Genomic DNA, 14,713 nt, shown 5'->3' on the forward strand with positions numbered 1-14,713 from the left:
TTTTTAAATAAACAAGCCAATGGTTTAACACCAAAATAAATTTCAAACGTTCTTTAAACCATAAATTACAAAAAGTGTCCTACTATTATTATATATCAGCAATTTTTAAGGAAATCTTCTTACAAATTAGTCTTTACTTCATGAAAAATAGTGTAATATCAGGATATGTACACAACCCCATATGTAAGTAACCATGTAGAAGGCGTTAGGTGCAGTAACTTTTACAACACTTGTCAAATGCACAAATCATATTGTGTGGCTCTTGAGTTGCAGGAGCGAAGGAATCTTGTTGCATGTAAAGGACATAAAAAAGGATTTTTCAACTAAAATACAAGCAGTTAAATGAAATAGGGAAGATGAAGTGCTTTAGATAAAGTAGACATTGACAAATTTAGGAGATTATGTGGCTGACCAGTAGGAAAATTTTAACATACTTTTACAGTCAAAGAACATTGCTTCAAATAAGTAAAAGATAAAACATTTACAATCTGTTTTCTTAGGAAGAAGTCGATTTGAGTTTTCAGTAGTCGTTGGAAAATTAGAGGACAAGCTAGTTTTCAAATTTAATTAAATGCATTTTAAATGAAAATTTATTTTATATGTAAACACTAGATTAAAGAGATATATTGCAAGTTAATTATGTAGATAAGAGTTAAAGTTTAAAAAAAATATGTCCTCTGTTATACAGGGTCAACTATTTCTTGTGTCCATAAATAAATGCAAATAAACGTAAATAACCAAACCATATCACTGATTAAGATATCGATCAAGTTTTTATTTTAATCAAAAAGTACCAAGACGTACCAAGAGACGCTTTCACACAGATGTTGACACATTTTTCATTAGGTATACCTCTATATTTTCTTGCTATAGTAACAGCTACGCTGTGTAGAGTACATATCCTTCCATACGATGATTTGAAAGATAAAAGACAGTAGCTCTCTTTTACAACTTATCATACTTATTCCTGACATGCAACAAATATGTGATTGTCAATTTCGATTTTAACTAAAACTTTATAATTTTTTGTAAATGCTGTACGAATTGTACCAATAAATAAATAAAAAAAAAATTATACTTCCTCGTAAGTTTTTAACCAAAAATGCACAAATATCATTCAACAGCGACCAAATTCGTCTACAAATTCGTCTGTACTATCTTCCAGTTGGAACGACTCAAGTATCCACTAACATACTGAGAATGCGTTTTAGCAACTCTGATGGGTATATAATAGTCCAATTACAAAAATATTTTGCGGATTGGATCAAGTAATGGCATTAGTACGCTTCAATCTGTTGAGAGTACTTTGAAGGGAATAACATCGATTATCAAGTGTTGTGTTTTTAATTTTTTTAAGTATTTAATTGAAGTATTGGTCAATGTGGTATTTTTTCGGATCTTGCTGTTATATATATATAATGTCCCGATATACAGTTGTTTTCTACCATTCAAAAATAAATCCTTTTCAGGTAATTTTTGATGACTTGCACCACTTTACTTGCAATCGCTCGGTCATAAATTGACGAATGTTTATGTTCAAAGCGAAAGAAAAGTTTGATTGCCCTCATAAATATGATCCTTTGAGTGAATTTTTAAATAAAAGTCCACTGGTGTTAAATCGTATAATCTTAGTGGGCAATTGATATCATCGAAATGTGAATTCACAAATTTTAGAAAATTTTTAGTCTAACAAATTCAAAATAGGACGTATGGTGCGGCTTGTTGGATCAACTCGATGAAATCACATATCTTTTAAACTCGCATCTTCAATTTCATGCTACAAAAGTTGACTTGCATGTGGTCTCAGCAATTAAAATCAATGAATTGTGTCACATTGTCAACATTTTCGAAGACCAAGCCTGTCATTTTTCTAACCCAAATGCTGCACCATAGATTTACTTTGTACACCATGGTTTTTCGACCGTAATTTGTGGGTAACACACTCACTAAGCAGAAAATAAGTACATTATTAAATATAACTATATGTGAAAAAGAATTATCCAAACCGAGCACTGTATATATTCGACGCATATCATGATCGGTATTATATCATGGTCGGCTTTAGTTGTGTTAACTAAACGTTGTAACGATTTTGATAGAAAACTTAATGTTAAATGGGCTTTAATCCGCACTAACATAGATCCAATGGCATATCCTAGATTGTGTGAAGGTGGGATTTACTAGAACATAGTTTTTTGGCAGAGTTTTAGCATCGTATTGCCGGTGAATTATAGTATCAATAAGAGATTTATTCTCCAATTTCCTCCAGATATGCTACTGCGCCTTATGTAATACATAAATTTGGATCTCTTTTGGCACTTTCATAACACTACCGATATTCTTATTCATTTTCATTCATGTATTTCTAGGCTTTATAATTCTAAGATATCAATTGATATTTAGGCTTTAACACTTTTGGTACATTAAATTACTTCAAAACTCAATCATTTTCATTGTGTGTTTTTATTATTTATTGAAGTTAAAATATGGCAAATCGAAATAAATTATTGCTTAAAATAAAAGTTGCATTAAAGTCTCTGAAATAGTGCCGTCCAATAGCACTACGAAATGGATAACCTTTTGTGATTGAGAGACATTTATTTGCTTATCATACAAGTATATTATTTTATACGTTTATACGTATATATTTAATGCAACATATTCACTTCATTAAAAGTACCTATAAGACATCAACTTGTATGATTTGGTTGGTTTAAACTTAATAATGTATTTACTTTTATTTATTACAATTTAATTCAAAAGTATTTATACACATATGTGGAAAAAAGAAAGGAAATCAACAATTGCCAAAGTGCAAATCAAATTCTTTCCAAATCTTAACCACTTGCAGCAGAAACAACTACACAATAAACTATAAAAAATGAGATAGAAAAGTGATACATATCTCTTCCAAAACTTCAAACAGACAACCAACATTTTATAATACAACTATCAGTCTAAGTCTGTCTATCTGTCTGTCTTTTAGCCTTTTAGTTTATTTCTTTGTTAGTTGGACTGTTCGCTCCTCTGTTCATTTATTTGTACATTAGTTTTCCTGTCTGTCTGTCCGTTTGTCTGTCTGACTGTCTGTCTCTCTGTATGTCTTCTTCTTAAATATACAAACACTTTTTGTTTGTAAGAAATTTCAACAAAATTCATCGGATATGTGAGTTTGTTGATAAAATTAAACATGGACACATGCCAAGTCGATGGTATATTACAACAGGATATGCATGGTTGTAGTTTACGTTGGTAGTAGTCTTGTTGGTACTCGTCCACTGGAATTGCTGTTTTGGTTTGGTTAAATGTAAAAATAAAACTCTTACAGAAAAGTGCAAACAAAGCACGTTTTTCTATGTTTTAAATTTAATTCCAAAATGTATTTTGTTAAATTGTTTATAAATTTGGTTTCTTATGACTTGGAACCGAAACAAGGACGCAGTTGTTGAACTAAGCTATTTATAGCTCATACAAAACTAAATATTGTATTAAAATAAATTTTCCTTACACGGATATCAGTTTGTTTACATCTGACACAGATTTTTTCCAACAGATTTGGCACCACTTTTGATAGAACGTTTGCGTTGCTCACACTCAATAGAATGAAATTAAATCGGAAAAATATTCATTTTAATAAAATTTTTTTACTTTTTAAATTAATATATTATATATTAAATATATTAACTTCTCTAAAGCTTGTTGTATAAAAATATTAAAAATGGGAAACCTAAAAGTCCAAACTAAAATGTAATTTATGGTATGAGAGTATCGTTGTTACAAACTTATTTAATTCAATATCTGTTACCAAAAAATATTTGTTAAAGTAAATAAAAAATTTTACAAACAAAAAATATTTCAAACTAAACTTCAAATATTTTTACTGATCAAATTTAATAACGTGAACAATTTATTTAATTTTTTTTTCATATATAAATTTGACGAATATTAAATTGAAAAAACTTTATATAAAAAAATTATAAAATAAAAAACTCAACTAAAATGTAAAATAAAATGTTTCTACAATTAATTAAAGTTTATTTTTTATATAAAAAAAAGAGAATATTTTAATTCATATTTTTTGATATGAATTCACAAAAATTGATTCAAATTCTTTTGAATGCTTTTGACTGCACCCGAAATTTTTACAAATATCAAAATTTCAATTTTATATACAAAGTTTCATATTTTTCCTGATAGAATAGTATTTCCACAATTTACTTATAGTACGTATTTATTGTATATATTTGCTTAACTTGATGATTTTTATTCTTAATCGGTTTGGTTTGTAATGGAAATCCATGCGCTTCAAATTTTTATTAGAATTATTTTTGTTCGATAAATAAATTTTATTTAAAATTACATTTCAAAAATTCGAAAAATTTTACAAACAGATAATATTTTATATTAAAATTTATTTCTAATTGTAAAATTTTTTTATTTTTACATATAATATATTTTCAGTTTGCAACGTTTCATATTGGTTTTCAATTTATTTATATTTCTCAGAAAAAGGTAACACCAACAATTTTTAAGATTTTGTTATTATTTTATATAATTACACCTGACAAAACAATAGTTTCTCTGTTATATAAAATAAATAATATTTTTGAAAATAAATATGAAAACAATATTATATATTGTATTATTGTAATATTTATAGTTCCTAAACATGTACATTTAACATTGTTCATATTCAAAAGAAATGTACATTGTACAATTATTTGCACAAATAAATTTATAAATGGTTGAGAAGTAGTAAACTACAACAACAATATTTTTTATATAATTTTAATTAATTAAATTTTTGGCTGAACATACAGCTACAACGATTATTGTCAAATACCCATCATCAGTGCTCTGAGAAATAAGTCTTCTATTTAATTATACGTAAATAATTTTTTTAAACTTCATGTACTAGGAATCGCACTCGTGCCCTGCCAAATTTGAATCTCAGAGTCAGCGCTCCTTAACCAACTGATCCAAAGCCATACTTGATTTTCATGTTCGCACATTTTCATGGAATTTTGTAAATTTGCTATGAAGGTTTTATTAACAAATTCACTTGCTGTGTTTATATTAGAACAAAATTATAAACCAGCTGTAGAATAATTGAATTCATTAAATATATTTTTTTTTATTTTTATTTTTAATTGTAACTAAATTTATTTTTATATAAAAATATATAAAAGAATTTCGAATAGCAAAGAAAAGACAAGAACAAAAATTTAGTTAATTTATTGAAATTTTGCTGACCATATAACGCTGCTTGGTGTATTGCCGAATACTTGTTATCAGTGGTCTTAGAAAATATTTGAAATTATTTTTAATTTTACAAAAACAAATGTATATAATGTATATAATTAATATACTTATTATATATTCCTGTAGTTTTATAATTTATATCGAATTATAACGAAGCGCAAAAAAAAAATAAATTTTTTAACCCAACAATGAAGAAGAATCATACTTCTTCATTGTTTTTACAATAATATTTTTTATAAAAATAAATTAATTTGTTATAGTTATATACTCTCGATAGACCCCTTCAGTAATAAAACTCATTAATTAAATGTATTAATGCTCCTTTAATATTATATAAAGGAGCGAATAGTATGAATATAGTTATGACTAAAGATATCATTCCCAAAGAACAGTTCGGACTTGAAAAAAATCTTACCACTGAACCCCAGCTAACCAGAGTTTCTCAAACTACAAAACAAGTTCTCAGCGAATGAAATCTACTGAAAGGGTCTTTCTTGATATCGCTAAAGTGTTTGATGAAGTTTGGCATAACGGGTTGATCGTCAAACTAGAAAATTTTTTTAAAAAGTTTCATCAAAAAGAGAGTTTATGGTTGAAGTCCAAAACCATTTTTCATCTTTAATGAGCAAGTATTCTACAATGAAGCGTCCTTGTCCCCATATTCTTTCTTTTGTTTACTAATGATATCCTAGTAACAGAAAATTGTCAAATTGTGACATTTAATACAACTCTACTTTCAATTAGTTCCAATGAAATTAAAATAACTAAACCTCTCTAGCCAGCCATGAATATTGTTTATCAGTGGACGAAACATTGGCGACTCAAGTATAACAATACAAAATACAATACAACAGGTAAATTAATAATTGTTAAGCCACCATAACCTCAACTATAGACTACGCCTGATATTCCACTGTCATTTAGGACCGAGAGTGGTTTTTAAGAAATACGTTAAGTATCAAATAGGTAACTGTAGCTGAATAGGTGGAGGTCTCCGGTATGGAAACAATTATCTCAAAAAATTCATTAACTAAATTGTAAAAAATATTATAAAATTACTATTAAAGTTATATTATAACAAAATTATTGTGTATTACTCATAGATTAATTTATTTTGATTTTATTGATTTTATTATGAAAATATTGATTTCAGACCTACAAGCCTACAAAACAACAGAGTTAAAAATAAGTAAAGAATTAATTTTTTTTTGCTCTTCATTTCATTATTTTCTTTTTAGTTGACAACCCATATAATAGTATCATATGATTTTCCTACAGTTATTAATTAATTTTTGTAATTAAGTTATATCGTCTGTTGCTACGTCTGAATAAATTTTTTATTTATTTATTTCAGGTTTCTACGCCCACTGGCATTATTTCGCACTTTGTCAATCTTCAAGTGGTTGTGCCCGAAGCATTTATTTTAGGTTCTGGTGAATTACATGTTGATATGGGATCAACAATAAATTTGGTCTGCATCATCGAGAAGGTAAATATAGTAATTAATAAAAGATATATTACTTTAATTAGTAGTGCAATTGTGCTATATGAACTTCATTGTGGGAATGTGTAATTGCAAACATTATTTATGGTTTTTACTGTGGATACCACAAATAATTTAAAGTTTGTTCATTTAATGTAATAAATAATTGACCAATTAAAAAAGATACAATTATTAAATATTGTAATAATACCATCAATATTATTATGTTAATATGATATTAATATAATAAAAAGATAATAAATCAATGCATGTAATCGATTTAAAGTGTAATGCAGGAAGTTAAGAGAAACTACCGAGCACTATTTACAGGAATTAAATAAAATAATAAAATAATATTGAATAAAAATACTTATACCTAAATTACGTACTTACTTGTTTGGCCACAACAACCCGTTACCGGGTTTCGGCCTGACAAAGCATGTCTCTCCAGGCGCATCTGCTACAAGCGCGCCTTCTCCAGTCTCATACATAAAGTTCAGTTAGTGCTCCCTCAACTTGATCTCTGCACTGGAGACACAGTCTACCTCTACACTTTCTTCCTTCAACTACTACTTCAAATACTTTTTCCGCTGGAGCATCTTGATTCAATTTCACGATATGGCCAATCCAGCGAAGCCGGATTGCTGAATTATATTAATTTGCACGTGGTTTATTCGCATGTAAGACCAAAGATCTTACGAAGAACAATTCTCTTGAACACTCCTAGTGCTGCAACACCTTTCTGTGATAACGTCTATGCTTCTGCGCCATACAGAAGCATAGAAAGAAGGAGCGACCTATAAAGCGTAACTTTTATTTATCGAGCACAATGCATTCCTACAATTGCCTACTGAGCCCATAATAGCATCTATTAGCAATGGTGTTTTTTCGTCTAATCTACAGACTGACATCGTTGTTGCTTGTCATGGCGGTGTCAAGGTAGATGAAATATTTGACAGATTCGAAAGAATAGACGGCAACTATTACCTCGGCATCCAAGCCATACACATTCCTACCAGTAGCCAACATCTGCTTTGTATTACCTTCATTAATCGTTAATCTCATGCTTGTGGATTCCTTTCCGATAGCAGTAAAAGCAACTGTAACATCACGTTTGCTACGTCCAATAATGTCAATGTCATCGGCGTAAGCAAGGAGCTAGACATACTTGTAAAATATTGTTTCATTACGATGTATATATGCTTTTATTACTTTTATCTAAATAATAAACTTTTTATATAAGAGTATTATATGAATTCAGATATTTGAATAGACTTCTTGTTCCTAGCAATGAACAGTACAACAGACTGTCAAAAAAGTACCCTCTCGAAAGCTTGTTTCTTCTGGAAACAAAAACTTGGCAACCTTACAAAGTCTGCTTGGTTCTTTCGTTTTCCCGACGTTTATACAATTATACAACTTTTACGATGAAGATTTCTACAACTTCTGCAATGGAGGTTTCAACACCTTTCACAGTGAAGGTTTCTATAACCGCTGCAATAGATATTGAAAGAAATTCACAGTTTTTGAGTTTAAGCTTCTGGTGTAGTGTCTAGACAAATCTACAGTAATCGTTGCAGTATTCACACGACCTCCTTTACTAGGTTCCCAAGATTTGTGTGTTGTTATATGTTGGCCCTATTCAATGGGAAGTTACTGAAGACCTACGTATCCTATGCAATATTTTATATTTTATTTTCACATTTCAATAGTCTCCAGGGGTAACAGTTATTTGAAATGCTATACGCAGTTTTGATTGAAATTCGCGTCTTTTGGATTTTTTTTTATATTCTATATGCAATAACATTTGTAACTCAGCAGAAAAACTCTATATCGAAGTTAAAGTTTGAATAACGAAATATTTTAGTTATTTTCTTTTAAGTAGCACCTGAGTAGTTCCTTTAGCAATACATCAGTTAGCTAATAAAAAATTTGAAACATATTTTACTTAATGCAGACTGTGAGAAATAACTTGAAATAAATGTACCAGAAAATATTGGACAATTTTTCATATTTGCTGAAAAATTGTTTCCTTCGTAAACAATTTAAGTTATTTCATAGTAAATCAAAACTGAAGGCGTAAATGTGCTGCAGTTTATACAGCTCTGCTCTGCTCCATCTTTTACCAATTTTTCCATTATAATTCCTATTTTTTCTTTCCTTTCACTATATTTATATATATATATATATATATTTTTAATGCCTGTTTGGCAAAATATGTTCCGTTTGTATCTCAACACACTTCATCCTTGTGGAACTCGGAACTCACAGCTCTCAGCTCTCAGCTCACAGCTCACAACTCAGTTTATGTTTATGTTCATGAAATACGAAGCCTTTTTCAGTTGCAGCTGGCAACGTTGTTTTATTTTTCACTGCTTGAAATTGCTTTTATGTGCTTTTATACTTTTCTGAATCTGATTTTCTATAAAAATGAAAATTGCAACACATTTGCATTTGTACTGATTTTCTTCTCCACCATTGCTCCTCAACATATTTTACTAAAATTCTTCGAAATACGAGTAAGTAATAAAAAAAAAAAATCTAAAAGAAAATTTCGTGGTTTTTCACAGTTTTGAGTTTTGTTGATTTTATTCTTTTGTTTTTGTTTTTTTTTCTATTTTCCATTTATTTCTAATAATGCACGTCTTTGAAGTCCTTCTTATACACTGCGATTCCACTTAACTCCAAGTCACTTAGTTTTTGTTTGTTTGAAAATATATTTTTTTTTGCATTTAAATTAATTTTATTTGCAAGTTTAAACAGTTTCATTGAATTACTTAACTTCTAAAATATCCTCAGTATTTCTTTTGGCAGAGTTTATATGAAAACCTTGAATCCTCAGAGCTTGCTGAATAGTTTATAATTTTCAAAAGTTTCAAAACAATAAATTTTTAAACTTAACTTTCATTAAATTTAAATATAAAATATAAAACTGCAAAAACTCAGCAAAAACTATTTATTTTGAATTATTCAGTTTTTAAACTATTTTTAATGGAAGCGAATGCATTAAAACATTTCCAGCACATCAAATCATTTGAGCGAACTGCATTTTCATTCAAATAAATTGCCTTAGACGAGAATTTAATTTTTCAACTCATGTGTGCACATAAAAAATTCATATTTTTTTTTAAATTATAAATATACTCACTTATATGTTAACATATATATACAAATTTATTAATTTAATTGATGTTAAAATATACAGAAATTAATTTTCTTCCAAAGGTCGTGGTTTTTATTTGCTTAAACTTTTTGAGTTGCCTTAAGTAATTTTGAACCGCCAGATGCGCTCCAAGTTTAACACAGTAAATCAGTAAATCAGAGCTTCCATTTATTTTATTTTAACTGTTAATAATTATTCATGGCGCAGTGTGTTAATTAATAAATTAAAAATATAAAATACCATATTACTCATAATTAATGCTCTTTAAAAAAAAAAATTATTAAAAGTTTTCAAGCATCGCAAATTAATTCACATATTCCATAATACAAATTATTTATGGAGCAGAGTGGAAGATTGTGAGGGAATATAAGAAATAAAAAATTCATCGGGGTTTTTGGAACATTCTATAATTTAGAGAACTTTTAGGGTACTATAAACATAATTTGCAATACGTTAGAAAAATAGCATTTCTTCAAAAACATACTAAATGGAAGTATGAAGTAAAATGAGGTGAAATCTGGTAATACTTCACAACAGGTGGCAAGGCTAAACCAAAACCATTCATATTTTGTATATAAAAAAAGTTTTAAACGGCAGCTATAAAAGTTTCGACTTTATCAGATATTTAGTTGACTTTCTACAAATAAATGATATAATGCACCTTTGTGACTTTTCATAATAAGAAAACTTTATGGTAATAAAATTCTTCCATTTGAAAAGAATTAATGATGTTGCAATCAAATTGAAAATGGATGCTGTTTACGGAAACCTTGCACCATTGTTAACAGCAATAAAATATTGGAAAGCTGAATTTAAACGTGCTCGTACAAATGATCGCTCTTTGATGAAGAGCGTCCGGGTGCCCAAAAGAGGTCACAAGAGGTGAAAAAAATCCAGGATATTCTGCTGGATGATTCAAAAATTATCGAATATTTCGAATATTTTATATGAATATTTGGGTATGAAAAAGCTTTCGGCATGATGGGTGCCATGTCTGCCTATAATCGATCAAAAATTGACAACGACTTCGTAATTCAAAACATTATTTGGAAATGTTTATGCATAAATTAGTTGACTGTAAACATCGAGTACTAACAATTGATGAAACATGAAACCATTACTTTTCACCTGAAGAAAAATAAGAAGCCAGAGAATGGGTAGAGCCAGAAGGTAGTATTCCCAAGCGACCACGGACTCAACAATCGGCAGACAAATGTTTGGCTTCCATATTTTGGAATTCAAGTGGAATAATTTTTATAGACTATTTGAAAAAAGGAAAAACAATAACATGAGACTATTATTGCATTAATCGATTATTAGATCGATTGAATAAGGAAATCAGGAAAAAACGATCACATTTGTCAAACACAAAAAATGTTTTTGTCTGGATTAACACACCCGTCAATGAAAACCATGACAAAATTAAATGAATCCCCGTACAAATTGCTTCCTCACCCACCTTATTCTACAGATTTAGCACCTACTGAATATTATCTGTTTCCAAGCTTGAAAAAATGGCTGCATGGAAAGATATTGACTTGATAAATTGTATTATTTAAAAAGTATTTAAATGTTGAAAGATCGTTGGACACGGTGTGTCGGGTTAAACGAGGATCATGTTGTAGCATATTGAAAATATAATTTTCCAAAAAAATCCGTTTTTGTTATTTAAGCGGAGCATAGAGGCTCCATTTGATGTAACACATATATGCCAATATTTCACACAATAATCAATATATAAAAATTGTTCAGTCAAATTTCAATAACATAACTAAAGTTTTTGTTGTTGTCTTTTCATTTCTATTCGAGCTCTACTAACTTTTAAAAAGTTTTTTTGTTATTTAATGAAGTATTAACATATAGTGATGTTTCGAACAGTAATAAATTGTAGCAACAAAATTTTTTTTATTTTTAATCAATTGAATTTTTGACTGATCATTCAGTTGTGTCGAGTATTGCTATAACTTACATTAAAATCAAAATTAATACTTTATGTATTATATGTATTTTATCAACAAACTTAATAAAACCTTATTTTTTCAGAGTCCAACTCCACCACAATACGTATATTGGCAAAAAAATGATCGATTAATCAATTATTACGATTCGAGACGCGATATATCCATAGAGACTACACCTGGACCACGTACGCAAAGCCGTCTGATAATTCGTGAACCACAAATAACTGACTCTGGAAACTACACATGCTCTGCTAGTAATACAGAACCAGCGAGTATTTATGTTTTTGTATCAAAAGGTAAATGCCACTTTTTGAAAATAGGTATATTTATGTATTAGACCTCATTCATATATAGACCATTGATTCAATATTGTATTGAGATTTATTAAATTTAAATTAATTAATAATGTACTTTTATTTTGTTGCGATAAACATTTTTTAACTTTTTTATGAAGTCATTTTTATAGTTCTTTTAAAATCGTTCCATTCAATTTTGATAATAATACTTTTATACTAAATCCAGAGGAACAAAGTAGAAAGCTATAATCTATCTATAACCTATATAATAGGAGCTGTGATATTAAATCGACAACGTTTCGAAATGATAATTTATACTAGTATTAAAAAAAAAAATTATTTAGAGTTTATAATAAGTCAAATAAGAAAAGCTAATAAATAATATCACATTTATATACTTTTAAATATACCTACATCTTTTCATAATTATTATATTTTTTTTTAATAGGCGATAACATGGCAGCGATATCACGCCGCAAAACATCTTCAGCTGATCGCATAGCGGCAATATTCATGCAACTTTTGGCCCCATGTGTACTAGTGAATACTTTGGCTATAAGGTACGGTAATTAAGATATTAAATTATATTTATATTTTTACTACATAGTGTATTTCGTATATATTATTGAATATTTTATAAATATACTCGTATTATGAACTTTTAATATATATTATTGTACACATGTGCAGTTCACGAAAGTTGTTATTTTGAACTCTTATATATACATGAACTACTTATTTATATAAATTTTTTATTATTTTTTATTTTTAAAATTAGGTTATAATATATAAAAATAAATAATATGAATATAAATTATATAAAAATATGTAAGTAATGTGAAAGTGCTTTTATGAAAATACTTTACTTTTGGAAACTATATGTATTATTATTGAGTAAGGGATCGTGCACTGCGACCTGAAAGATCTATTGTGCCCCTTTGTCGGGTTAGAGTATTTCTCCAAGTCCGATTTCTTTAATAAAAGACAGTATGGATCCTATCTTCCCCAGTCTTGAATCCTTATGATCCATGAAATACCCTCCTATAAGGGTATACATGAAATACTTATATGTATACATTAGAAGAAAAAATAATGCATATCTGGTAGTCCATGTTCAATATTTATTGTATATCAAGAATATCAAAGACCTTTTGTCAAAATAATAATCTTGAGAAAAATAATGTTGTCCGGAAAAATGATATAAAATTTTCTAAAAGTAGTATTGTAGTATTTGATACTAAATAAAAGTATACTTAATTAATCAAAAATTACTAATAGTAATATTCTACTATTAGCATCTATAGTAATTTAAGCTGTTTGTATTAACAGCTTTTGAGATATTCAAAAAGATGATTTTAGGGTTGATTGTAACCCCATAACTCCCAATTCTTCCCTTTTTTATGCGGCTTTTAATTTCATTTGTTTGACTAAGGATTCGTTTTAGATATATATTGATTAAATCATCGTTGTACCTGATATTATAAGTAGGTATAATTATAACTTACTAAAATAAAATAATATAAAATAAAATAATAAAATAATATAGGATAAAATAAACATAAAAGATAATAAAATAAGAAATGTTAAATAATTTTAATTAATTTAATAATTATTATTTATATTAATTATAAATCCGTCACACAAATTTTCTATACCTTATATAATAATTAATAAACAAAGTATTTATGACCCATGAACTTTTAATAATATTTTATATATTATTACTACATATTATATATATAATTGTATATTAATGTTATATGTACTATTTTATAATATTATATATATATTAATTAGTTTTCTAATAATTAATATTTTTTCTCTTTTTCTTTATTTCAGTCGCATTTTCTTAACTTAAGACTTTCAAACTTTAAGAATACAAAACCAAAATCCTATTTAAGATTTTTAAGATTTAGTTTAATTCAAAGAAAGATAAATAAAAGCAGAAGTAAGTTTAGTTATAGTAACTAGAATTAAGTATTAATTGTAAAATTAATGAAATGCCATTTATAATACTAAATATAAAAAAAATTAAATAAAATAAAACTTATTCCTCTCGAACGAGCTAAGTTAGAAGGACTTTTTCATGTACAAAAAATTTTATTTCTTTTTTTGTAAAATTTTAGTAAAAAAAAAATTTGTATGAAAATAATATTTAATTATAATTAAACTTGTATAGATTTGGTTACAATTTTACATTTAATTTATAGTATTTAATATTTAATAAATTGTTTAAGTAACTCAATTTATGTGTGTATATTTCAGGTAATTTAATATTTTTTAGATTACTTAATAACGAATTGTAAAACTAATCCAATTAGCATAGTTAAATATATTAAATTAAAAGTTTATTATATTCATATTAATATAAATATATATGAAATAAATTAATTATTGAAAAAAATATAATATCTAAGTTGTGCTTATATGAGATAAAATAACACAAAAAACAAACTTTAGTGTATATGAAAATATTTAAATTAAATATTTATTAAATTACATATAATAACAGTGAAAATCATAAAGAAATTTTAACTCATGTTTGGGG

The 14,713-nt window shown here is 27.4% G+C and overlaps 1 protein-coding gene across 1 annotated transcript; it reads left to right on the forward strand.

Annotated features, from left to right (window-relative positions):
• The first annotated feature begins 2,034 nt into the window (after positions 1-2,034).
• On the forward strand, positions 2,035-14,189 carry LOC119674774. The gene is made up of 5 exons (XM_038085930.1): positions 2,035-2,148; positions 6,617-6,751; positions 11,952-12,165; positions 12,614-12,725; positions 14,005-14,189. Exons 1-5 carry the CDS (start codon positions 2,035-2,037, stop codon positions 14,021-14,023), a joined length of 594 nt encoding a protein of 197 aa, XP_037941858.1. The 3' UTR covers positions 14,024-14,189.
• The last annotated feature ends 524 nt before the right edge of the window (positions 14,190-14,713 follow it).

This window comes from Teleopsis dalmanni, chromosome 2 (genome assembly GCF_002237135.1).
Source record: "Teleopsis dalmanni isolate 2A chromosome 2, ASM223713v2, whole genome shotgun sequence".
Taxonomy (NCBI): Eukaryota; Metazoa; Arthropoda; class Insecta; order Diptera; family Diopsidae; genus Teleopsis; species Teleopsis dalmanni.

Coding starts and splice junctions, on each gene's coding strand:
- LOC119674774 (XM_038085930.1), top strand. CDS start 2,035: ATGATCGGTATTATATCATGGTCGGCTTTAGTTGTGTTAACTAAACGT. Junction 2,149..6,616: donor GCACTAACATAGATCCAATG/GCATATCCTAGA, acceptor TATTTATTTCAG/GTTTCTACGCCCACTGGCAT. Junction 6,752..11,951: donor TGGTCTGCATCATCGAGAAG/GTAAATATAGTA, acceptor TTATTTTTTCAG/AGTCCAACTCCACCACAATA.